The 24,320-nt window shown below is 56.1% G+C and overlaps 1 protein-coding gene across 1 annotated transcript; it reads left to right on the top strand.

The window, feature by feature from the left end:
- Positions 1 to 586: 586 nt before the first annotated feature.
- Positions 587 to 23,885, top strand: LOC137912018 (protein unc-80 homolog). The gene is given in 65 exon segments (XM_068756367.1): positions 587 to 678; positions 1,091 to 1,139; positions 1,458 to 2,027; positions 2,357 to 2,480; positions 2,573 to 2,637; positions 2,840 to 2,990; positions 4,090 to 4,355; positions 4,437 to 4,571; positions 4,657 to 4,873; positions 4,957 to 5,097; positions 5,454 to 5,722; positions 5,849 to 6,178; positions 6,281 to 6,412; positions 6,506 to 6,653; positions 7,049 to 7,099; positions 7,562 to 7,710; positions 7,837 to 8,000; positions 8,465 to 8,563; positions 8,748 to 8,956; positions 9,361 to 9,467; positions 9,552 to 9,705; positions 10,412 to 10,584; positions 10,660 to 10,872; positions 10,965 to 11,100; positions 11,223 to 11,356; positions 11,459 to 11,636; positions 11,747 to 11,956; positions 12,042 to 12,139; positions 12,225 to 12,428; positions 12,517 to 12,624; positions 12,770 to 12,908; positions 12,980 to 13,161; positions 13,230 to 13,361; positions 13,477 to 13,663; positions 13,753 to 13,884; positions 13,978 to 14,121; positions 14,206 to 14,306; positions 14,405 to 14,491; positions 14,566 to 14,749; positions 14,881 to 14,975; positions 15,062 to 15,151; positions 15,302 to 15,403; positions 15,485 to 15,665; positions 15,742 to 16,007; positions 16,088 to 16,222; positions 16,304 to 16,442; positions 16,528 to 16,624; positions 16,687 to 16,857; positions 16,948 to 17,040; positions 17,116 to 17,334; positions 17,435 to 17,665; positions 18,657 to 18,780; positions 18,870 to 18,995; positions 19,087 to 19,210; positions 19,352 to 19,558; positions 19,627 to 19,811; positions 19,915 to 20,080; positions 20,278 to 20,457; positions 20,548 to 20,683; positions 21,039 to 21,095; positions 21,975 to 22,056; positions 22,150 to 22,255; positions 22,628 to 22,648; positions 22,875 to 23,068; positions 23,412 to 23,885. Coding segments are annotated over 65 exon segments (10,365 nt in total).
- Positions 23,886 to 24,320: the final 435 nt, after the last annotated feature.

Here is a 24,320-nt window from a genome sequence, read left to right as displayed (position 1 = left end):
TGACCGCCGTGTGCAGGTGGGAATGTTGTGGACCTCCAGAATGCGGCCATGTGTGATTTTTAAACCAGTTCTGGGGGCGGCAGGGATGACCTTTGACCCTGGATCTCATTATTAGAACAGCTGATGTTCTCTGTCATTCTAACATGGACTGGAAACACCGAGCTCCTTTTATTGCTGCTGACCGGCTGATTAAACAACCTGTTGTTATCCCTGGCGCGGCTTTTGCGCCATCGGGATGGAACCCGGCGCGTCTTTTCCCGCATCCGGTGTTTTATTCATAGGTAGTGCGCCATCCTGGAAGGACGCGCGGCTCGGCGGCGCGCTGCGTCTTTAAACTGATAAATTTGGGGGCCGATCAACTGTCGCTGCTCGGAGAGGGAGGCGCTGGAATAAAAGCGCTCCCTCCTTCTCCTCCTTGCCCCCCCCCTCTCTTCTCTCTCTCTCCTCTCGCTTGCTGACCGACACTTGCAGCCATTTTACGCAGGACGAGCGCCCAATCAATGTCATAAGAGGAGCTCCGCTGGTCACCTGGAGCCAGCGGCCGCCGCGCGTCCCCGGGCGGGTGTGCGCGCAAGGTCCGGCCAAGATGGTGAAGAGGAAAAGCTTGGACGACAACGAGCCGGAGTGCGGGAAGGGCATCCCGTTCCCCATCCAGACCTTCCTATGGAGGCAGACCAGGTTCGTGGGGAACGATAACAGGTGTTTGACATGGGCGAAAATAAGGACGGATGAGGCGCCACCCGCTGCGCGTCGGTGCGCACGGCGCGCGTCTTTAGCGCAGTAAGCGTCAAAATGTGTAAAACCTCACTGAAATTCGACTCGTGGATGTGGAAGCGTTCTGGGTAATTTATCGTGTTGAATGGAGGAAGGTGCGTTTCAGCATCGGGGGAGGGGGGGGGTCGGGGAGGGGGGGGGGGGGGGGGGGTCGGAGACGGATGCAGATTCGGTGATGTCACACCTGTAAAGTGGGCCACATTGCCGCTGCAGTGGAACCACGTGGGTCCGCAGAAGATGCTCCTTCTGTGACGCGGGACATTTTGAACGCTGCAATCCAGAAATGAGCATTTTCTCCATTTTCTTCTTCTTTCAGTGCATTTCTGCGTCCGAAGTTGGGGAAACAGTATGAAGCATCCTGTGTGGTGAGTTCATTCGAAATGCAATGCATGATGGGAGAAAATCCCTCCCCTCTAATCTGTTCTTACCTTAATTCACCTGTAAATCTACTGGGTGCTTGTTTTTGCATTTAGTAAATTAGTCCCCCCCCCCTTGCGCCCTCCTGTGGACACTCACATCCGTAATGACGTTTCTCCAGATCCTGCCGGATCCAAACAGAGTCTCCACTGTCCCGCTCACAGGCATCGCCTCCCTTGGAGCAATGTGGGCTATTTCCATAGCCGAAGAATGAAGCTTTAGTCCCCGTCTGATGTCTCGTTTCCCCTCTTTGGCTCCCTCCCCAGTCCTTTGAGCGAGTGCTGGTGGAGAATAAGCTCCACGGGCTGTCGCCGGCCCTGTCGGAAGCCATCCAGAGCATCTCCCGCTGGGAGCTGGTCCAGGCGGCCCTGCCTCACGTGCTCCACTGCACCTCCATCCTGCTGTCGAACAGGAACAAGCTGGGTAAGAGCGAACGGGAAACGCAAAGCACCACGGCTTCAGACCGCAGCGTTAACCCCTGACCTTTGACAGGCCACCAAGACAAGCTGGGCGTGGCCGAGACCAAGCTGCTCCACACGCTGCACTGGATGCTCCTGGAGGCCGCCCAGGAATGCAACCACGAGCCCAGCCTCAGCCACGGCTGGTCCGCGGGCAGCAGCGGCAGCAGCGCCTTCCTCCAGCCCGTCGGGAACCAGGGGTCGTCCCCGGGGGCTCCCGGCTCCTGCTCCGGCTCGGCTCTCGGCGGTTCGGGGTCCCGGCACAGCGGCTCCCTTCCGGAGGAGGACGAGCACACCCGGACCAAGCTGTTCCACAAGAGCATGTCCACCGTGGAGCTGTTCGTGTTCCTGTTCGCGCCGCTGATTCATCGGATCAAGGTCTGAACCCGGAGGGGAATGTCCCGGAGCGACGCCATCCGGTTTAACCTCGTGTCGACTGCGGCGGCTCGTTCTCCAGAGTTAAACCCTCAACCACACATTCCCAGGGTTGCCCCCGTGATTATTGATCCGTTTGCCACGAACAGACTCGGGTTACAGCCCTCGTGGGATCGCGGCGCGTTTCCAACGGGAACATTTCCCGTGCGAATCTGGCGACGCGACGAAATCTATTCTGAGGCCCTCTCGGACGGCGTAGATGGATGAGAAGCGGCGCCGACCGTTTCTCATGCAGCGCTCCCTTACTAACGAGCTTCGACTTGACTTTTCAGGAGTCGGATCTGACCTTCCGATTGGCTAGCGGCCTGGCGATATGGCAGCCGATGTGGGAGCACCGCCAGCCGGACATCTCTGCCTTCACCGCGCTCATCAAGCCCGTCAGAAGCATTGTGACAGGTGGATGGCTGGGGGGGGGGGGGGGGGGGGGTGGTAATTACAACCTCTGCTTGATAATTCAGACGTGTAATCTGCTTTGCGCGTCCCAACAGCAAAGAGGAACTCCCCAGTCAACAACCAGTGCAGCCCCCGTGGATCCGGCAACCCGGGTCCCATGGTGAGGTGACATCTTTAGCTCCGACTTTGCCTCCCTTGTTGATTGAATCTGTCTGCTCACTGTCATTAGCACTAGCCGTGTGGGAGCATTAGCAGGGTTAGTGGGGGTGGGGGTGGGGGGGGGGTCATGACTCAAACCTCGCTACGGCTTCCTGCCAGTTTATCTCCACTATCTGCCCCCCCGCCCTCCCGCCCTCCCGCAGGGCTTCCAGGTGGTGTGCGAAGCCGCCCAATCGGATCCCTCCTCGCCGACCGCTGGAGAGCAGAGCTGTCGCCGTGGCAACTCTGTGGAGAAAGGCGGCCCCTCGCAGCAACCCACGCCGGTCAGAGGGGTCGTCCAAGAAAAAGTGAGCGGCGTCGATCGGCCTAAGCGGGAGCAGGTCCTCTTCGTCGGTGCCGCGCGGTTTGAAGACGAGCCCGCTGGGCTGTCCAATTGGATCCGTTCGGACACGGGCCTGCAAATCCAGGCTAATTATCCTGAAGTAATGTGTCAAACGTGTCAGACGCTGGCAAGCGCGTCCGGCCCGGCGTGACGCCGCCTGGCTCGGTTTGGCCCGTCGAGGGCTCAATCTGCGCTTCTGCAGCAGATATCGTTTTATACCGAGAGAACGGAGGAATGATGTCATCCGAGGCGCGCCGAATTTCCGGGTAGCGTTCGTCGAAAATTCATGTCAAACGCATTTTGCGCGCGGGCGTTCCCTGCTAAGATTATCCCTCGCTGCTCTGTCATCGTCCCAAATTGGCCAATCAGGAGGCTGGGAGAGTGGTGCAAATCCCCCCCCCCCCCCCCCCCAGGCGAGTTCTGTGTTCACACACCAGACACCGAGGGGTTAATGAGGAGAGCGATTTATCCCCGTTGTTCCCGCTGCACAATCACTGTAAGTGTCGGCGGCTGACAGAGAATGCAGGGCGGGATTTAATCCCAACTCTCAGGCCGGTGTCCCTGAAGCACCGGGGGGGGGGGGGGGGTTACACCTCCTCCTCTGATTCTTCGCTGCACCGTTTCAGATCCTCCGCTTCACGCAGCTCTATCATCAGTCACACGCTGACACACGCCGAGGCAGTTACCATAGAAACCCCCCCTCCCCCCCGGGCTCTCTCGCCACGCGTCACTCGGTCTCCGTGGCAACCTGACACAACAGCAGCAGGCAAGAGAGGAGGAATACGATCGCCTCTGAGTGATTCATGGGAATATCGGCCATCCCTTCCTGCTCCGTTTATCACGGCTGCAGAGATTAAATGCCTCCCCCCCCCCCCCGCCCTGCTGCCCTCGAGCTCCGGTTCTCCCCGAGAACCGCCGGAAGGAGGCTCCGCCCCTTGTCTCCTTCCTTTGATGCATTAACGGGAGGTGATGCTGCGGACGTGGGCTGGCTTGCCGCGCGTCTCATTGGTTGCGTAACAGAACAGGAAATGGCGTCCTTGTCATCGCGCCCGTCTCCCTCCAGGTTATCAGCCCCGGCTGGTCTGCCCGTGTCCCTGGCGCAGCGGGCCCGCTACGCCACCTACTTTGACGTGGCGGTGCTGCGCTGCCTGCTGCAGCCGCATTGGACGGAGGAGGGCGTGCACTGGTCCTTAATGTACTACCTGCAGCGCCTGAGGCAGATCCTGGAGGAGCGGCCCGAGCGCCCCCCAGAGCCTTTGGTTACGCCTTTACCGCGACCCCGCAGCAGCTCCATGGTGGCCGCCGCGCCTTCGCTGGTCAACACCCACAAGACTCAGGTGACGCCAGGAAGAAGCGAAAGTCGCTTTTTTTGCGGCGGATGCTCCGCCCCTTCCTAAGCCGCTGCCGCCTTCCTGCAGGACATGAGTCTGAAATGCAACGAGGAGGAGACGTCTCTCAGCACGGAGACATTCGCAAAGGTCTCCCTGACCAATCTCCGTCGCCAGGCGGTGCCCGACCTCGCGTCCGACCTGGGCATGAACATCTTCAAGAAGGTCAGAGCCACATACCAGCCGGAGTCGTCCCGACGTGAACGTTTACCGGGAGGCGTTCGTCGAGCATTTTTGCTTCCTCCATCAGTTTAAGAACCGGCGAGAGGACCGCGAAAGGAAGGGGTCCATCCCCTTCCATTACACGGGGAAGAAGCGGCAGCGTCGGATGGGGGTTCCGTTCCTGCTTCACGAGGACCACCTGGACGTCTCGCCGACCCAGAGCACCTTCTCCTTCGGAAGCTTCTCCGGCCTCGGCGACGACCGGCGGCCGCTGGACCGCGGGGGCTGGCAGGCCACCATCATGGGTGAGCGGGGCGGACGAGAGCATGAAGGGGGCGCCGCGCCTTTGACGGCCACGCGAATTCACCTGTGGCGCCACGTCCCCCAGGTAAATTCACCCGGAGGGGCAGCACCGACACGGCGGCGGACGCCGACAGCCTGAGCGCCGGGCACTCCCACTCCCACCACTCTCTGCTCAGAGACATGCCGGACCACGGCAACAGCCACGGCGACAACACCGTCAAAGAGGGTAAGGCCTCGGGCGGGGCCCGGGGGGGCGGGGCGGCAACCCAGAAGAGAGCCGATCCACGGCGAGAGACCTCCGGGAGGCTCTGAGAGTCAGATCAAGCGTGCACGTTTTTTTATGAAAACACACACTTTTAAAGTTTAATCACATTCCTGGCCATCAGCGGCAACAAATGTCAGCCGCCGCCGGCTCCTGCGGCGAGCAGAATCAGGGCAGGGTTATATAACGGCCATATTCCTCTCCACGCCGCATCGTTAGCGTGCAGCCGAGCGAGAACGGAAGCTAAATCCGATTCCGGGGGGGGTGCAAAAGTCGCGTCTGCCTGCCTCCCGTCCACCGGAGCGTTTACCCCCCCTCAGTGCGGTCTCAGATCTCCACCATCACCATGGCGGCGTTCAACACGACGGTGGCGTCCTTCAACGTGGGCTACGCCGACTTCTTCACCGAGCACATGAAGAAACTCTGCAACCCCGCCGCCGTGCCGGAGATGCCCGTGGAGCCCCTGGCGTGCGCCAACCTGCCCCGCAGCTTCACCGACTCCTGCATCAACTACTCCTTCCTGGAGGAGGGGGACAACATCGAGGGGACAAACAACTTTGTGCTGAAGAACGGCATGCTGGACCTCACCGTGAGTGTTTGGCGCTCTTGTAGAAGCGCCAAATCTCCTTCTTTGCTCTCTAATCATTGCGTATTTTGTAGTTCAAGCATTGTTTTTTTAGCACCCCCCCCCCCCCCCCCTCCCTTTGTATTTCAGGCCATCTTGCGGGCTCTCTATGCCGTCCTCAGCCACGACATTAGCTCCAGAATCTGCGACGTTGCCCTGAACATCATCGACTGCCTGCTGCAGCTGGGCGTGGTGCCCGGCATGGGCAAGAAGCTGTCCAAGCCCGACAACAAGGAGAACCAGGAGGCGCGGGCGAAAGATCCGGCGTGCCAGGGCCTCGGCGGAGGAGGGGCCGTCCCCGGGGCAGGAGGCGGAGGAGATGGAGGCAGCGGAGGTGGAGGCGGCGGCGGCGGAAGCGGCGGAGGGAGTGGCCAAGGGAGCCGGGACGATGTGAAGAACAACAAGGACAATGACAAAAAGGTGCGTTCAAGACCGCAAGTCGCGTTTTTCGTAAAGTCCATCCGGAAGCAGCGACGTGAACTCTCTGTGTACGTCGATGTTTGCATCCGTCGCCGTGGACAGGAAGAGGGCTCCGGCTTCGGCGCCCACCGCCTGGCGCTGACCATGCTGATAAAGATAGTCAAGTCTTTGGGCTGCGCCTACGGCTGCGGCGAGGGACACCGCGGGCTGTCTGGAGACCGCCTTAGGATGCAGGTCAGAACCGTTTCGTGCGCTCGGTTCTGCTCCTCTGCTGGATTGTAACAGCGGGGAGTTCAGCCGGTTTTTATTTTTGTGTTTGACTTTCAGGCCCAGAACTGCCTGACCAGCCTTTACAAGCTGGACAAGGTTCAGTTTCGACAGACGATGCGCGACTACGTCAACAAGGACTCTCTCAACAACATCGTGGACTTCCTGCACGCACTGTTGGGCTTCTGCATGGAGCCCATCACCGACAGTAAGTGACGCGTTTGCGTAGGTGAGCTGTCACTCGCCTCCTCCTCCCTCTTCCTCCTTTATCTCCATCCGCTTCGTTGTTACCGACTCCCCACCTTCCCTTACTCGAGGCATCCTTTCTGTACACTTGCCAATCCGACGCTCCTGCCCAATCGGCGGCTTCGATGCCGAGCATTGAGAAACACATTTCTACGCGCCAATTCAGTTTTGCGCTGAAATTCCACGTGCTTTTCCGACACGGCAATGAACAAATTCTGTACGCTTTGGCAAGTTACCGAACCGCTTTTAAAAGCTGAAAGTGAACAGGGCACCTCGTTTGTTTTTTGAGTGTTTGTGTGTGTGTGTGTGTGCGTCTTTTAAATTCACCCCCCCCCCCCCGCCTCTTTTCTCTTGCAGAGTACGGCAGTGCAGGTGAGAGGTCCAGGAGGGCGAAAAAAAGAAACAGCGGTAGATACACATTGATCAATAAATCAATTACAGTCAATCAATAGAGTCTCGTCACCAGATGAGACCCTCCCCTCGGCACCGCTTCCATCGCTGCACCCATTACTCCCTCCCAAAGTGACAAAACTCGCCTGCAATACCAACATTGACCTCTATTTCATAGCCGATGACCCCAAACTGGACCTTAGCATCCGTCTTTCACAGCAGGCCTCAGTCACTTGCATGTATTTCCTTACTCCCTACCCAGAATCCTTTTCAGTATGCCCCCCCCCCCCCCCCTCCATATGCTTTATGGACCCTTTTTCCTTTTGTCCCACCTTCTTTCCTTCCTGTTGTACGGGCTCAATGTTTTTCGATGCTCAACCCGGTCAGCTGTCAATAATGCCCCCCCCCCACCCCACCCCACTTCCCACTTAACCACCCCTCCCCGTTTGATCCGTCATCTCCCCCCCCCGCTGCTTCCAGACAAGGCGGGCTTCGGGAACAACTTCACCACGGGGGACAACAAGTCCTTGGCGCAGAACATGGAGGCGGTCGTGGTGGGTTGCATGTTCAAGTCCCTCATCACCCGCTGCGCCTCCACCACGCACGAGCTTCACAGCCCCGAGAACCTGGTGAGTGGCGTCGGCGTGGGCGGGGCTTGCCCCGTCAGTCAGGCGACTTCCGACGGCGAGCTTTCCCTCACGCCTTCGCTCAATCTTGCTCCGTTTGCCCCCCCCCCCCGGCTCTTCCCCTCCCAGGGTCTGTACTGTGACATCCGCCAGCTGGTGCAGTTCATCAAGGAGGCCCACGGGAACGTGTTCCGCCGGGTGGCACTAAGCGCGCTCCTGGACAGCGCCGAGAAGGTGCCCACCGCCAAGAAGCCCGAGGAGAAGGAAGAGGCCAGACCGTCTGGACCTCGGAGGTACTGGTGGATCGAAGTTCGATCGACGAGAAACTTTTTTTTTTGCATCCACGTATACTTGAAAAGCAAATATTCCACATCCAATCACAGCGTCTTCCTCAACACGTCGGAGCGCCGCTTCTCATCGCTGCTGGCTGTTTTGATTTCCCTAAGTTCCCTCCGTCCCGTCTGTGTCTGCATTTTTTTTTTTTGACTCGCCATTCTTGTATGTCTGTGGCGCGGCGGCCACGCCCCAACGAGGAGCCGCCTCCCCCCCCCGCCAACTGGGCCGACCATACCAGAGCGGCAACAGCAAACCTCTTTGAGTCGATCCAAAGGTCATTGGTTGAGTTTGAACTTTTAGGTTGTGGGACCGCATGGCTGGTCTGGGGTGGAGGCGGCTCGTGTGTGTCGGGAGGGGGGGGGGGGGGGGTCTCCCCAATCCGGGCTTGAGTCCTTTGTCCATGTGTTGGGGGTGTGTGCAGGTCAGAGACGGGTGTGTCCGGGGAGAAGGGTCAGGTGTCCGGCGCTGCAGATGAGTGTCGCAGCTACATCTCCAGTAGACCCCCCCAGACCCCCGAACAGTGAGTGTCAAAGCATCTCCATGTAGCACCATCTATGTCTCTGCTCGGAATAGGAAAGCTGGTGCAAACGCTGCCCCCCCCCCCCCCCCCTATGAAGTCACCAAGTAAAAAAATAAAAAAAAGAGAGCATTGACATCTATCCATTCAAATCCATCCACCCCCACCCCCTTCCCTACACCTTCAGCGATGAACAAATCCCCGGTGCTCTCCTGGTCAGGAAGGACTTCTGGAGGAAGATGTTCAAGTCCCAAAGCGCCGCCAGCGACACCAGCAGCCAATCGGAGCAGGACACCTCGGACTGCACCACGGCTCACTCCGGCACCACCACCGACCGGCGCTCCCGCTCCAGGTCCCGGCGGATTTCGCTTCGCAAGAAGCTGAAGCTCCCGATCGGTAAGACCGAGTCGAGCCTCGAGGACGACGGGAACGTGCGTCTTGTGTTTCAGCCGACGGCGTTGACATTCGGCGCCGATGTTTTTTCTGTCCGACATCGGACCGAGGCCACGTCATCTCTTGGGTCTGCTTTGTGTCCCCTTAGCATGCCGTGGGACCGTCCGTCTTCCACTCACTCGCTCTGTCTTACGTATGTGGACGCGAAACCGTTGTCTCGTTGTGTGGGTCACCTTCCCCGGCGTGCACGACCTCCTAGACCCGATAGTTTGATCGATCGTTTGAATGATAATGAAGGAATGCTAGTCTTCCCAATGTCCTTTGTGTTCACGTGCACTCCCCCCCCCCCCCCCCCCCCCAATTGTTGCCTCGCCACGTAAAATTTCTTTTTCATCCCGTGTCTCCAGGAAACTGGCTGAAACGTTCCTCTCTCTCCGGATTGGCCGACGGCGTCGAGGACCTGCTGGACATCAGCTCGGTGGACCGGCTGTCGTTCATACGTCAGAGTTCAAAGGTCAGGGAAGACATTTGTGTGCACATTGCCTGCCGTCTGTCGGGGAGGGGGGGGCCGAGCTTTTATATGGTGTCGCTGTCGTAGGTGAAGTTCACCAGTGCGGTGAAGCTGGCAGAAGGGGGCGCCGTGGGGCCGGAGTACGTCAGGGACGAGGAGGAGAATTTCTTCAAGCGGCTCGGTAAATGGAGGTCTGGCAGGAGGAATCCATCCAAGCTTCACCACACAGAAGAGAAAGATGGTAGACCTCCCCCACCCCGGGGTGCCCCTTGCCCCACGCCATCACCCTTTGTTCCTTCCTGTCTCACTTCCTGTTTGTCCCCGTGGTGTTGTGGTCTTTCCTCTCCTGCCAGTCCCGCCCTTCAGCCATCCCCTCCATTGTCTGCACCGCCGCTGCCTGCCAGTCTGTCAAACGCACATGCCCGGCGTGTCAGAACGGGATCCGGCCGGGACGGATCCGTTCGTCCTCAAATCGTCCCGCGTGTGATTCGATTGTCCAACGACCTCACAAAGTTAGACTTTCAGAAGGGTTGAAGGTTCGTCATTCGACGAGTGTTCCGAGTCTTTTCACGGTCTTTTCGCCTAATCACAAGCCCCCACCCACCCCCCCGTCCCTCCGCTTTCCTCCACGTCGGGCAGGAAAAGCGCGTGACGGAGGACAACTTGTATCGACTAAACCATCTTTCTCCTGTGCCGCCTCGGTCTGCGCTCACTCCGTCTCCTCCGTGACGATGTCTGGCGTTTTCCCCCGAACGTCCACACGCTGCTCACATTCCCGGCGTAGCCGCCGCTAATGGCGGCGTGTCCATCGCTTGCTCTTGCTTCGCGCGTCAGTGGCGCTTCTGTGCTTCATGTCCTGGCGATGGCGATGCTTTGATGCTTGCTTTGAAGAAACGCCCCTTCTCTCGTCACGCCCTGCTCGTCTATCCGATCACGCTTCCCTTCAGGTCCGCACGGTTTCCAGGAGCGGCTCGCAGCCAGCCAGGAGGCCATGAAGAACAAGAACGTGGTGAATCTGGGCGCCATACGACAGGGAATGAAACGCTTCCAGTTCCTGCTGAACTGCTGCGAGCCGGGAACCATACCCGACGCCTCCATCCTCGCCGCCGCCCTGGATCTGGTTGGTTGCGCTTGGCAAATCAAACGTCGCTTCCGCGCATTCCCCTAAAGCTCTCGACTTTCCCGGCTGTTCCAGGAGGCGCCGGTCGTGGCTCGGGCGTCCCTCTTCCTGGAGTGCGCCCGTTTCGTCCACCGCTGCAACCGAGGCAACTGGCCGGAGTGGATGAAGGGCCACCATGTCAACATCACCAAGAGGGGCCTGTCCAGGGGCCGGTCGCCTATCGTGGGCAACAAAAGGAACCAGAAGCTCCAGTGGAACGCTGCCAAGCATTTTTGCGAGTGGGGGGATGTGAGGGAACTTTATTATCCATCCAAGAGCGACAGATTAAAAAAAAAAAGTCTTCATTTTGCTTTAGCGTAACGTGCATTTCTCACGCTCAGGCCATCGGCACGAGGCTCAGCGAACTCTGCCACTCGGACAGCGAGAGCCCGGCAAACATCCTGGGCTACATATTCGACGAGGACACCAAGCGGAGAATGAGGAAGGAGGACGAGGAAGAGGACTATTTGGACGATAGTGAGTCACAAGGGGAGGTTCAGCGAATTGAAATGCATTGACGGTGCTTCCTGATTCGCGCAGACACGCTAAACGTGTTTTTTTTTGTTTGTTTTTTTTGCTCAACCATCCTCTCTGCAAAGACACAGTCAACCCTACAAAGTGCGGCTGTCCCTTCGCTCTAAAAATGGCCGCCTGCCAGCTGCTGTTGGAAATCACGACCTTCCTCCGGGAGACCTTTCCTTGCTTGCCCCGCCCTCGCACCGAACCGCTTGTGGTCGGTAGTGAAACCTCCACGCCAGTCGTCTCTTGTGTCGCTTTTACCGGCTTTCAAGAGCATCAGAAAGGTTTTCACCAAAGTTTTGTCTCAACACCGCAGGATCTGGACAGCTGCCGCCTGCGCCTGGACCCGGAGCTCGGACGCCATCGCTACGAGAGGAAGATCAGCTTCGCGGGCATCCTCGACGACGAGGACGGAAACGACTCGCTCAACAGCAGCAGCCACACGCTGAAGTCGGACACCGCCGCCGACGAAAAGAAGGCGCAGGAAGCGCAAGGTGAGATCCGGATTCAAACCGGAGAACGCCATTTGGCTCGTCGCCGCCCCCTGCCCTGCATTTTAATATAAATGAATTAGATGGTCTCTCCCCGCTTCCCTCTTCCCCAGCGCCCATCCGCAAGATCCGCATCGGCGGCTCTCGGCTGCTGCAGATCAAAGGCGCTCGCAGTTTTCGGGTCAAGAAAGGGGGCTCCCTGTCGTCCGTACGGCGGGCGGGGAGCCTCAAGAGCACCAAGCTGCCCCGGCAGGATTCCGAGTCGGAGAACGAAGAGGGGCTGCTGTCGCAGACGCACAGCAGGGACACAGTCACCGACTTCGGTAGGGAACGCCGCCGACCCGATCCAGATGTTTCCGATAAAGGCGTGGCCGATCAAACCAAACTTTCTTGCCGTCTCCTTTTTAGGAAGTCCGTTTAGCACCAGTGAGCCCAGTATAGAACCAGACGGCCAGGGCTCAGGAGGGACCGAGGACAACTACCACCGCAACATGTCCTGGCTGCACGTGCGTGCCGTGAAGCGTCGCACGAACGCGACTTTTTTGCGAGCGCGCGTGCCCCTCACAACGCGCCCCGGCTTCTCCTCCGCAGATCATGATCCTGCTGTGCAACCAGCAGAGCTTCATCTGCACCCACATCGACTTCTGCCACCCACGCTGCTACCAGCACCACAGCCGCTCCTGCGCCCGCCTGGTGCGCGCCGTCAAGCTGGTGTACGGCGAGACGGTGGACAGCCTGAGGGAGGACGGCGGCCCCTCGGGCAACGTGGCGGGCCGCCCCAAGAAGAGCAAAGAGGTGGGGATCGGACGGCCGACGTGCGTTTCAAACTGTGAGCCGTTTGGTTGACGGTGGGGGGGGGGGGTGGTGTTTCCTGTGTCGCCAGTGTCCAGACAAGTCCTGCCTGAGGACGCCGTCCATGAAGAGACGTCCCACCGATTCCAACACAGAAGGGAAAAGGGATACAGGGATGCTCAAGTACATTCGCAACCAGGTGAAAAACATTTCTTGTGATGTTTTGTGCTTATTGCAGCCTCTTTTTTTTGAATGTGCGATCGACCGAACGTTCGTTTTGAACTTTTCTGCAGCTGAAAGCTAAATTATTTGTCATTCGTTTTTATCGCCGGTGCATCTTTCAGGTAATGAGCCTGTCGCCGGCTCCTCTCTCGCTGCTGATCAAGGCAGCCCCCATCCTGACCGAAGACATGTACGGAGACATCCAGCCCGCAGCCTGGGAACTCTTACTCAGCGTGGACGAACACATGGCCGCCGCCGCCGGTGGGTGTCTCATTTTGTCCTCCTGCGTCACGCCGTGTCTCCTCATCCCTCTCCCGCCTCCCGTCCTCCAGCTGCCACGTTCCTCCTCTGCGCCGTCAAGGTCCCCGATGCGGTGACCGAAATGATGATGGCGGAGTTCCACCACCCGGAGGCGTGCCAGCGCATCCACTCCGTCCTCAAGTTCTACACGCTGTGGCGTTTCCGCTACCAGGTGTGGCCTCGCATGGAGGAAGGCGCCCAGCAGATCTTTAAGGTATTCAAATCGAGCGGGCACATTCCATCTCCACGGCGTCTACCTGAAACGTTATCCCGCTTCCTCAGATCCCTCCGCCCAGCATCAACTTCACCTTGCCCTCGCCGATACTGGGCATGCCTTGTGTCCCCATATTTGACCCACCTTGGGTGCCCCAGAACACAGGCAGTGTCCAGGACCCGATCAACGAAGACCAGTCTGTAAGCCTGAGTCTCCTTTGTTCTTTTTTTGTTGTTGTTGTTAAAAAGCACGATTGTGACAGGATGTCGAATCGATTCACCTGTCTTTGTTCGTCGACGCCGGTCCCTTTTCCAGAAATCTTTCTCGGCGCGGGCGGTGTCGCGCTCCCACCAGCGGGCCGAGCACATCCTGAAGAACCTGCAGCAGGAGGAGGAGAAGCGGCGACTGGGCCGGGAGGCCAGCATCATCACGGCCACCCCCGTGGCCCAGGAGGCCTGCTACGAGCCCACGTGCAGCCCGCCGCCCGAGCAGGAGGAGGAAGGTGGGGGGGGGGGGGGGGTTCCAATTCAACATAAGGTCGTGTTTTGTGAGGGAGGTGGCGAAGGCCTGATTGCATGTTTGCCATGCCAGCAGAAGAAGTGGTGAACCTGGCGTCCCGCCGTCTGTCCGTCAGCCCCTCCTGCGCCTCCAGTAACTCCCACAGGAACTACTCCTTCCGCCGGGGCTCCGTGTGGTCCGTCCGCTCGCTGGCCAGCGCCGAAGGTGCCAAAAAATGCAGAAGCCGCAACGAGAACCGCAATCGTGCGGCGCCCGAGCTCATCTTTAAAGGCGGGCGTTTGGGTTTTGTTTCCCCAGACGAAGAGAACACAACGGATCACACCCCGACGCACCACATGCTGCAGCCGCCCCAAGCCGTCTTTCCGGCGTGCATTTGCGCTGCCGTCCTGCCGATCGTGCACCTCATGGAGGACGGGGAGGTCCGGGAGGACGGTGTGGCTGGTAGGCATCTCCAGTTGCAGATGGATTTTGCGTTGCCTTCGCATAATAGACGTAAACCCTTGCTTTCTTCCACGCTTCTCCAAGTGAGTGCCGTCGCCCAGCAAATCCTCTGGAACTGCCTGATTGAAGATCCGGCCCTTGTTCTCCGCCATTTCCTGGAAAAACTGACAGTGAGCAACCGGCAGGTTTGAGAGACTTCTTTAAAAAAAAAAAAAACCCAGAATGAAAACGGATAGGATGCGAAACGCAGTGCGAGTTGACTTCCCTGGTTCTGATGTGCCAGGATGAGCTGATGTACATGCTGAGGAAGCTCCTGCTCAACATCGGAGATCTCCCGGCGCAGACGTCTCACATCCTCTTCAACTACCTGGTGGGCGCCAAAGACTTTCGCCTCAATTGTTAAACTCAGCTAGCAGTCGGTCCGCGAACTCCAATCTCTTCTAGGTGGGACTGATCATGTATTTCGTGCGGACCCCGTGCGAATGGGGAATGGACGCCATCTCTGCCACGCTGACCTTCCTCTGGGAGGTGGTCGGCTACGTGGAGGGACTCTTCTTCAAAGACCTCAAGCAGACCATGAAGAAGGAGCAGTGTGAGGTCAAACTGCTGGTCACGGCGTCCATGCCAGGTGAGCCGAGTCGATTGTGATCGACGACAAACCCTTTATAGTGGAGGCCTGTGTGACCAAGTTTAAGAAGTACATGATGTCAAATACACCGAAAAAACCTTTCCGGATATTCTCGCGCAATGTTGACGCAGGGACAAAGACCCTCGTGGTGCACGGGCAGAACGAGTGCGACATCCCAACACAACTTCCCGTCCACGAGGACACTCAGTTCGAAGCCCTGCTCAAGGTAACGATGGCTCCGATGTATGAGAAACACCGAACGGTGCCAAAAGCCAATTGTGTCAATAAAAACGCAAGAAATGTACATTCCAGGAATGCCTGGAATTCTTCAACATCCCCGAGGCCCGATCGGCAAACTACTTCCTCATGGACAAACGATGGAACCTCATCCATTACAGCAAGGTAATTAGCGCTGGCGACGAATGTTAGCGCTCCGCTAGCGGTAATTTTCAGTGAAACAAGACGTAGCGTTGGCTAAAATCCCGATGACCGTTTTGAGGTAGCGCTTTTTTCTCACCCTCCAGTACGAGCTTTGCTATCTTTCTCATGCAGACATACGTCAGAGATATCTACCCCTTTCGGAGATCGGTCTCTCCTCAGCTCAACCTGGTCCACATGCTGCCTGAGAAAGGCCAGGAGCTCATCCAGAAACAGGTACAACAATCCGGCCCGATGAAATCAAAATCCCCAGAGAAGCGACCGACGCGACTTTCTACTTCTCCGTTCCGCCTCGAGGTGTTTTCCCGTAAACTCGAGGAAGTTGGCCGAGTCCTCTTCCTCATCTCGCTCACCCAACACATGCCAGCCGTCCACAAACAATCCCACGTCTCGCTGCTGCAAGAAGACCTCCTCCGCCTGCCGTCCTTCCCGCGGACGGCCATCGACGCGGAGTTCTCGCTGGTCAATGAGCCGCAAGGTGAGAGAGACTCCAGATTGGCCACGAGCGAATCAAAAGCGGCGTGAAGCCGACCAGCGTCGCCCTTCTCTCCCAGGCAAGGAGCTGTTTGGCTTGGACACCCTCCACAAGGTGCTGTGGATCAAGTTGCTGGAGGAGATGTTTCTGGGCATGCCCAGCGAGTACCCCTGGGGGGACGAGATGATGCTGTTCCTCAACGTCTTCAACGGGGCGCTGCTGCTTCACCCGGAGGACAGCTCCCTCCTCAGGCAGTACACCGCCACCGCCATCAACACCGCCGTTCACTTCAACCACCTCTTCTCCCTGAGCGGGTATCAGTGGATCCTGCCAACCATGCTGCAGGTAGCCAATGGCAGGGACGGCCGGAGAGGCTCAGCCAATTAACACAAATAGGATTTCGTTTGCCCGCCTTCTTGCACCAGGTCTATTCCGACTACGAGAGCGACCCTTTGCTGAGGCAGGGTATTGAGTTCTCCTGCCGGCAGTTCTACATCCTTCACCGCAAGCCCTTCATCCTGCAGCTGTTTGCCAGCGTGGCTCCACTCCTGGAATTTACAGTAAGACACCTCTTTCACACACACACACACACACACATACTACAACTTAAATAGATTTCACCTGCTTGTCTCAAATTTCAGACGAACACCAGCACTGGGCTGTCTAAAGGCGTGTCCTCCCAGTGTCTGTTTGACCTGCTGGTCTCTCTGGAGGGTGAAACCCAGGACGCCCTGGATGCTCTGGAGCTGGTCAAGGCCGAGAAACCTTTGCGCTCTCTCGGTCATTTTCGCCGATGCATTGTGGGTCTTCCGTTTCTTGAAGCAGCAACAATGCCGTGTTTACACGTGTCCCTTTTTCCTTGCAGATTTTTGCTACGGCAACGAAGACTTGGCCTTTTCCATCAGCGAGGCCATCAAGCTGTGCGTGACCGTCGTCGCCTATGCACCGGAATCCTTTAGGAGGTACGGAAGACTCATCTTTTTCGTTGAAATCTCGTCTCCTATCCTGTAACGTCCCTCTCCAGTCTCCAGATGCTGATGGTGCTGGAGGCCTTAGTGCCTTGCCACCTCCAGAAGCTGAAGAGCAACACCGTTACGATGGAGTCGGCCTCAGCTGCCAGGGACGAGATTGCGGCCATTGCTGCTCTGGCCACATCCTTGCAGGCCCTCCTCTATAGCTCAGAAACCCTCACCAGGTGGGACGCGTGCAACAAAGAAACAGGTCTGGGGGTTCTCCTCTTTTTTGTCTTTCAGCTGATCGAACTCTTTCATTTTGCCGTCTACAGACCCATGACAGCCCCACAGATGTCCCGCTGCGACCAGGGCCATAAAGGAGGCACAGCAGCGAACCACACCATGTCAGGAGGGGCCAACACGAGGTCAGGACCGTCGCAAGTCAGAAGTAGAATGCGAGTCCGGAAGACCACGGTTAGCACGATTGCGTCTTTGTCCAGGGACAACCTCCACCTCCTGGAGGAAGCCCAGGGCATGCCGAGGGAGGAGATGGACGAGCGCCTCGCCAGGGAGGAGTTCCGCCGGCCCCGCGAATCTCTGTTGAACATCTGTACCGAGTTTTACAAACACTGCGGACCTCGGCTCAAAATCCTGCAGAATGTTGCCGGTGAACCGCGGGTCATAGCCCTGGAGCTGCTGGACATCAAATCTCACATGAGGTGATGAGAGTTTCTGATTTGAAGTGTCCCAGTTGCAGCAGCCGAGTCGTCACGGAAGCAACATGCCCCGAATAGCACTGAAGGCGTGTCTCCGTCTCAGACTGGCGGAGATCGCCCACGCCCTTCTGAAGCTGGCGCCCTATGACACCCTCACCATGGAGAGCCGAGGGCTGCGGCGCTACATCATGGAGATGCTGCCCATCACCGACTGGTCCTCCGAGGCTGTCCGGCCCGCCCTCATCCTCATCTTGAAGAGGCTAGACCGCATGTTCAACAAGATTCACAAAATGCCCACGCTCAGGTGCGCTCGCCCACAGGCATTGTGCACCAGGTCTGTTGAATCCCTTTTTCCTACCTCGCCGTGTCGCCGAGTGTCTCGTGCTGTTCCGATGCCGCGATGTGAACAGTAGATAGGCGGCTTCTCGGCGCTGTCCACTGTCGTGCTGCCTTCGTGGGTGATGTACCGTAAGTGTTGCTGTGGCTTTGTGGCGTAAGCGGGTACGAGGATGCGTGTGTGTGTGTGTGTGTGTGTGTGCGTGCGTGTGCTAACAACGTATTCCTAGCCGTGTTCCAACTAAGCCAGCGCCTCCTAAAAGATGAACAGATTTGATTGCCGGCAGACACAGAGTGATTTAATACAGAAAGAAATCAACTTTCATAGATTCGTAAAAATTCATGGAACTTTTTTCTTTTTTTTCCGAAACCAATTAAAAACTAAAATGCTAATTGAAAGGTTTTTCCCCAAAAGAGGCGATATGGGTGAATAATTTATTGCAGCACATGACCCGTGATAATTAGGCAATCACATTGTTTTTCCTGTGGATGGGGTGGTGGTGGCGGCTGATGAAAATGTTGGTGAATATCTGTCTCTTCTACTAAATATAACATAAAAATATTCAAATGCATTCAGCAAATAAACTGTGATGGCACCCTGACACGGGTGAAACAATAACCTCCTTGGTCAAGATACCGAATCAACGCGCGGCCCCACATCTTCTTCCTGATGCGGGGCCGCCTGGCTCTGAAGGAACACTGGCCACGGGGCGTGTGTGTGTGTGTGTGTGTGTGTTTGACACCAGGATGTGTCGCTGCAGTGTTTAGCTAGCTACGTCTGTGAGCTTTTGCTGTAAGTACGTCCTTGCCTTCCAATCACGAAGGGCGATAATCTGTCACTTGGGACGGGACGGAAGATTAGCGGCGTTTCATTTTAATCCCACGCCATGCAAACGAGACATCGTTTAAAGAAAGAAAAAAAGACAAATTTGTGACAATGATTTTATGTGTGTGCATGGCTGGTGGTATTGTGGGCGCATGTTCTCCAGGAGACAGGTAGAGTGGGAGGCGGCCAGCAGTCTGATTGAGGGGATCTGCCTGACGCTGCAGAGACAGCCAATCATCTCTTTCCTCCCACACCTTCGCTCGCTGATCAACGTCTGTGTCAACCTGGTACGGGAATCCACGCAAAATGACTCGCGCACTCTTACGTTTGATTTGATTTTCTTTATTTTTTAGCATTTCTGTGCTTGTGTCGTCAGGTGATGGGCGTGGTTGGTCCCTCCAGTGTGGCCGATGGTCTTCCTCTCCTCCACCTTAGCCCCTATCTGTCTCCTCCACTACCCTTCAGCACGGCAGTGGTCCGACTTGTAGCTCTGCAAATACAGGTTGTCCTCCCCGTTGCTCAGACTCCTCGGTCCAACACTGAATTCAAAATTCTCATTGCCACCTTTTTTTATTTTTTTTATATATATTTAGGCCTTGAAGGAGGATTTTCCCCTCAGCCACGTGATCTCACCTTTCACCAATCAGGAGAGGAGGGAGGGGATGCTACTGAACCTGCTAATCCCTTTCGTGCTCACAGTGGGCTCAGGAAGCAAAGGTAAACCTCTGCTGTCTCCATCGCGTAATTACTTGCTAATTTCAAAAAGAGAAACCCCTGATTTGTCGCACTCATCATTTCCAAATCAGTAGCAGTCAGCCAATCCGAGTGCCGACTGATATCTTCTATGTCCCTTGGCAGACAGTCCCCATCTGGAGCCGACGGAGATTTTCCTGCTCCTCCAGACGGTCATCAACATCCTCCTCCCTCCCCGGATCATCTCCACCTCCCGCACTAAGAACTTCATGCTGGACGCCTCCCCGGCTCACTGCTCCACCCCGGGCGACACCGGGAAGGATCTGAGGAGAGAGGGATTAGCGGAGTCCACCAGCCAGGCGGCGTATCTGGGTATGAACGAATGTTTGGAACCTTGAGTAGTCTTTGAATCCTCATGCCCCCCCCCCTTTTTCGTGCAGCTCTGAAGGTGGTGCTGGTTTGCTTCGAGCGCTCGTTGGGGAATCAGTGGTATCGGCTAACCTTGCAAGTGAAAGAAATGGCTCTGAGAAAGGTCGGCGGTTTGGCATTCTGGGACTTTATTGATTTCATCGTTCGCACCCGCGTCCCCATCTTTGTCCTGCTGAGACCATTCATACAGTGCAAGGTACTTTGTTCTTTCAGGCGTGCGTGCAAACGCCTGCACAAGATCCTCGTGCGCTTTTGCCTTCCTCACCGGTCTGTACTTTACGGATTCGTGTTTTCCGTAGTTGCTGACCCAGCCTGCCGACTCCCAGGAGGAGATCACGGCACGGCACCACATCGCTGACCAGCTGGAGCGACGCTTCATCCCGAGACCTCTTTGCAAGAGCTCCCTCTTTGCCGAGTTTAACAATGAACTCAAAATCCTGAAGGAGGCAGTGCACAGTGGCTCTGGTCAGATACACGCACAAACATTCTCTATTCACGGACGTTTAAATCCGTCTTTTCTTTGAAGCTACTTCGATCATTAGCCGCTTAGCTTAAATGCACAGCTGGATTGCATCCGGAGATTGCGAGAACAAACCGCGCATGTGGCCAAATAGCTAGGATTTTAACTCTTCTTTTTTTTTTTTTAACCTGAATTCCTGCAGCTTACCAGGGCAAGACATCCATCAGCACAGTGGGCACATCTACATCCGCCTATCGCCTCAGTTTGGCCACGATGTCGCGCTCCAACACGGGCACCGGCACGGTTTGGGAGCAGGACAGCCAACCGTCACGCCAGCCCTCCCAGGACACATTGAGCCGCACCGACGAGGATGATGAAGAGAGTCAGAAACACTCCCGTCTTGCGTCCAGTTTCCCTTCTTATTTTAGCAATGGGAATTCCCAACTGAACTCCATCTCCATTCCCCTCCCAGATGACTCCATGAGTATCCCCAGCGTAGTCAGCGAGCACGAGCCCTTCTTGCCTAGAGTGATGGCACAGCGCCGGTTCTCCAGCCACGCCGCCTCGCAGCCGGAGGTCCCTCGAACCACCATGCTGCCCAGCCACAGGTAAAATTACCGTACACTTGAATACACACTGAAATAAACAAGTACAAACATGCTAGAAGTATATTTTGACTGTGTACCCAACAAACTCAACCAGTGCAGCAAGGCTTCCAATAAATGTTCTGCTTGTGTAATATTTAGACCCAACGTGTCCCAAAACCAGTCATTTCTTTCTGCATATCTTGATTTGTACTCTTTATTCATCAGTCTCAGGACAGTACCTAAGGCTGTATCTTGGTAAGACCGGTCAGAGCCCTGGCCTCCCACCTGCTGTTCGAGGCTCAGGGACTTGACGGATCTCATTGACATTTCTTAAATCCTTCGCACCCCCCCCCCCCCCCGTCCCTTTTTTTTACAGTGAACCCAATGTGCTAGATGAATCCCAGGGCCTCCTGCAGGAGGGTAACCTCTCTAGGTACAGTGGCCCTTTCTCTGTCTGTGTCCCATCGGTGCATCTTTGCATCCGTCTGCCAGTGGCAGAGGCTTCGCTGTACGGGACGGCCTCCCCTATTTGGCCGGCTCGCTTTTGGTCACTCATTTACATCCAGTCAGATCGACTTGGCTCGTCGCACTTCCCGTCACCCTCCCACTTACCTGTCTCTCTCTTTCTGTGTGGGTCCAGTGTGCCTTGTTTCTGTCCCCTAACCCCACAGCTTCACACTGACCCTCATCTTCTCAGCTCATCCGCTGCGCCATCCTAACCAGACACCACCAAACAATAAGAGGCCTCAGCCCCAGGGGGGGGGGGGGGGGGTCAGGGCTCTTTGGCTCAGTTCCTCCCCTTTTAGTTATTGGTCTTTGCACTTGGGTCATTGGTGACATGGTGTTTCATGTTTGTGCCTTTCAGGCTTCTCGTTATTCAAATTGGGCGTCCCACCCTGGATACCAATCTGTCAGGGCAAGGGGGGCACTGGGGTGGCAACCGTATTTAATAGAAGGGGACACTAGTCTCTTCTTTGTCCAAGTTTGCTTTGGAGAACTCCAAATCTGACCCAGGCCCATTTCAGGTGTACGTTTTGATTGCGATCCATCTGTGTTGCTACCCCAGTCCCAGCTACCCCGCTGTGTTTTCAGCCTATGAACCATTGCAGCCCTCGTTTTCTTCCGTGGTTGGGTGTCTTGTGATTAACGTGTGTGTTGTGAGCTGAGCATTGGGAGTAGATTAGCACCGACGACATCGTGGTCGAAGACGTGGTCAGTCGATGGGCACGGCTGGAGATGAAGAGCCCTTTTGGTTCTGGTGGTCATGCTTTTCTTGTGTTCTGTATGTGTCCATCTCGTTTGGTTGCACCAGGGTGGCAAGTGTGCAGAGTGAACCGGGCCAGCAGAACCTTCTCATCCAGCCTCCGCTAGGGAGAAAGAGAGGCCTCAGACAGGTAGCGTCATCTTCATCTTCTCTCACTCGTTCGAGTTAAAAGGGTTAAAACTCACATCTAAAAGACGAACCCGAACACTTACATTTCCCGCAGCTACGTCGCCCCCTGCTGTCCATCCCAAAGAACGAACCGCGTGGTCGATCCGGAGCGAGGCTTTCTACAACCCGTAGGAGCAACCAGCCCAAGAACAAGCCGATGGGTAACGTGGTGGCTTCATTTGTGTGTGTGTGTGTGTGTGTGTGTGTGTGTGTGTTCATGCTGACGATGATTGGAAATTAATGCTTGTCGGAAATTGTCAATGGAAGCACGTTTGCCGAAAATAAGTGATTTCACTGGTGACACAGCCCGAACGCACCGTCAGCTTCAGATTACGCACACAACAAACCAAATCTATAAAAGTGAAATAAAATCCGATTTAAAAAGTAAAAGAAAAAGGTTGCGTTTGTGTGCCGACTTTGGACGGACACTTCCTTCCCTTTCGTAGCCTCTTTGTTCCAATGCTGTTTGTCTTGCTGCCGTCACCAAACTGACTCTCACTCTTCTGTCTCGTGCCTTTTGTTTCACAATAAAGAAACTTTATTGGACTGTGAAGGTGAGACACAACCCGTAACCCCTTCCTTTCCGCCCTGCAACAGCCCGCCCCTTTATTTGCAACCCTCATCCAATCCAATAGGGTGCTCTGCATGTCTGTCTTGCGTCCCTTTCTACCCCTGTCCTCTCCCATCCTTACCTCCATTCTCTCTGTTGGTGCTGACGCGTCCTTTTCCGGTGCCACCGTCTCCGTTTTGACCGCATGCCTATTGCGTGCATACCCACAGCGCACGGAGACCAAAAGAGGTCGGTGACCTTCACGGAGAGTCAAAGAAAGCAGCCGTCCCCCGCCGGCGCTGTCGACCTTCCAGCTGAAGGCCGGAAGGCCAGTCCTGCCCTGTCAAAGTCCCCAACGCTGGACGTCCCCTCTGCCTCGTCGCCCACGGTCACTACAGACCTGCACCGCCCAGCTAAGACACAGGTAGGATCAGCGGTGAGGGGAGTGGACCAGAGGCAGGAAGGGATCCGTGGAACCTTTCTACATTACTAGATGTGTTAATGTATTCCCATCACAAACTTTGGTTCATACTTGTGATTTCTCATTTACAGTATGGCTTTATCTCTCACATTTTTTAAGTTACAACCTTTTAAAAAAGTGATATAAAAACTGAATATTTTATTGTACACAATTTTTACTGTGTTGCGGTTTGCATTTGGCCTTTGGAGGGCAAACATAATGCTAATGTGGCCCTTGTAGAAAATGAGTTTGACACTCCTGCTCTAAAGATATTGGTGTTTAATATGATAAGTGTCTTCCCACTCAGGTCCCTCCGACCATAAGCAGCAAGGAGAAGAGGGAGCAGTGGGGCCTCCGCAGCAGCCTCTCCCCTCCCCATTCCCTCTCCCACCCCTCCACCCCAACGCCTCCATCCTGCATCTGCTCGTCACTCCCCCTCTCCCGCACCTGTTCCCCTCTCCCACTCTCCCGCACCTCCTCTCCTCTACCACCACCACTCCCTGTGCTGGGCACAGCGCCGGCCCCAGGCCCCCCGCCACCTCCCCCGCTGCCACCGTCGCATCCCCCACCTCCGGCCCCGGGTCCAACCAGGATCAGAGAAAGTCCCGGCGATGAGGACACAACAGCGCTCCTGCCGCGCAGCGACACCCTGCTGCAGCTCAGTGACGACGGCGGCACAGAGAACCCCCTCCTCACCCCGCTGCTGTCTCCTCCCTCACCCCGCCGGTCAGCCCTGCCCATCTCCCCCGTGGACCTGGACCTGGACGAGTCCCATGTGTGATACCGGGAATGTAGAGACAGGAGAATTTCCATTTCCCAAACCATTCCCTTTAAGTATTGAATCTCGACATGGGAAGCATTTAGCTGATTTTATGGCTGCATACCCCCCCCCCCCCCAAGAGATGGGCGTTCACCCTCAGATCTAACATTTAAAGCATTGATATTTAACTAATTAAAGCCACATCTAAATGTAAAACATGTCTATATCACAGAGATCTATATAAAGTACAATCGGTCTATTAAGAGCCATTCTAAACCAATGGGTGCCATTTTATTTGATGAATATACAGCAAATGTACAATAAATGTTTGTGAAACTATTTTAATACAAATATAATCATGTGATCACAAGGGCCAGCGGCAAGGAATTACGTTTTATGTTGCAGCACATTTATTTTTCAGGGTTTCATTTACTCGAATTGTCTCTCAATGTCTCT

Source organism: Brachionichthys hirsutus, chromosome 24 (genome assembly GCF_040956055.1).
Source record: "Brachionichthys hirsutus isolate HB-005 chromosome 24, CSIRO-AGI_Bhir_v1, whole genome shotgun sequence".
NCBI classification, from domain to species: domain Eukaryota; kingdom Metazoa; phylum Chordata; class Actinopteri; order Lophiiformes; family Brachionichthyidae; genus Brachionichthys; species Brachionichthys hirsutus.
Note: the sequence above shows the minus strand (reverse complement) of the source record. Positions and strands in the feature narration are given on the sequence as shown.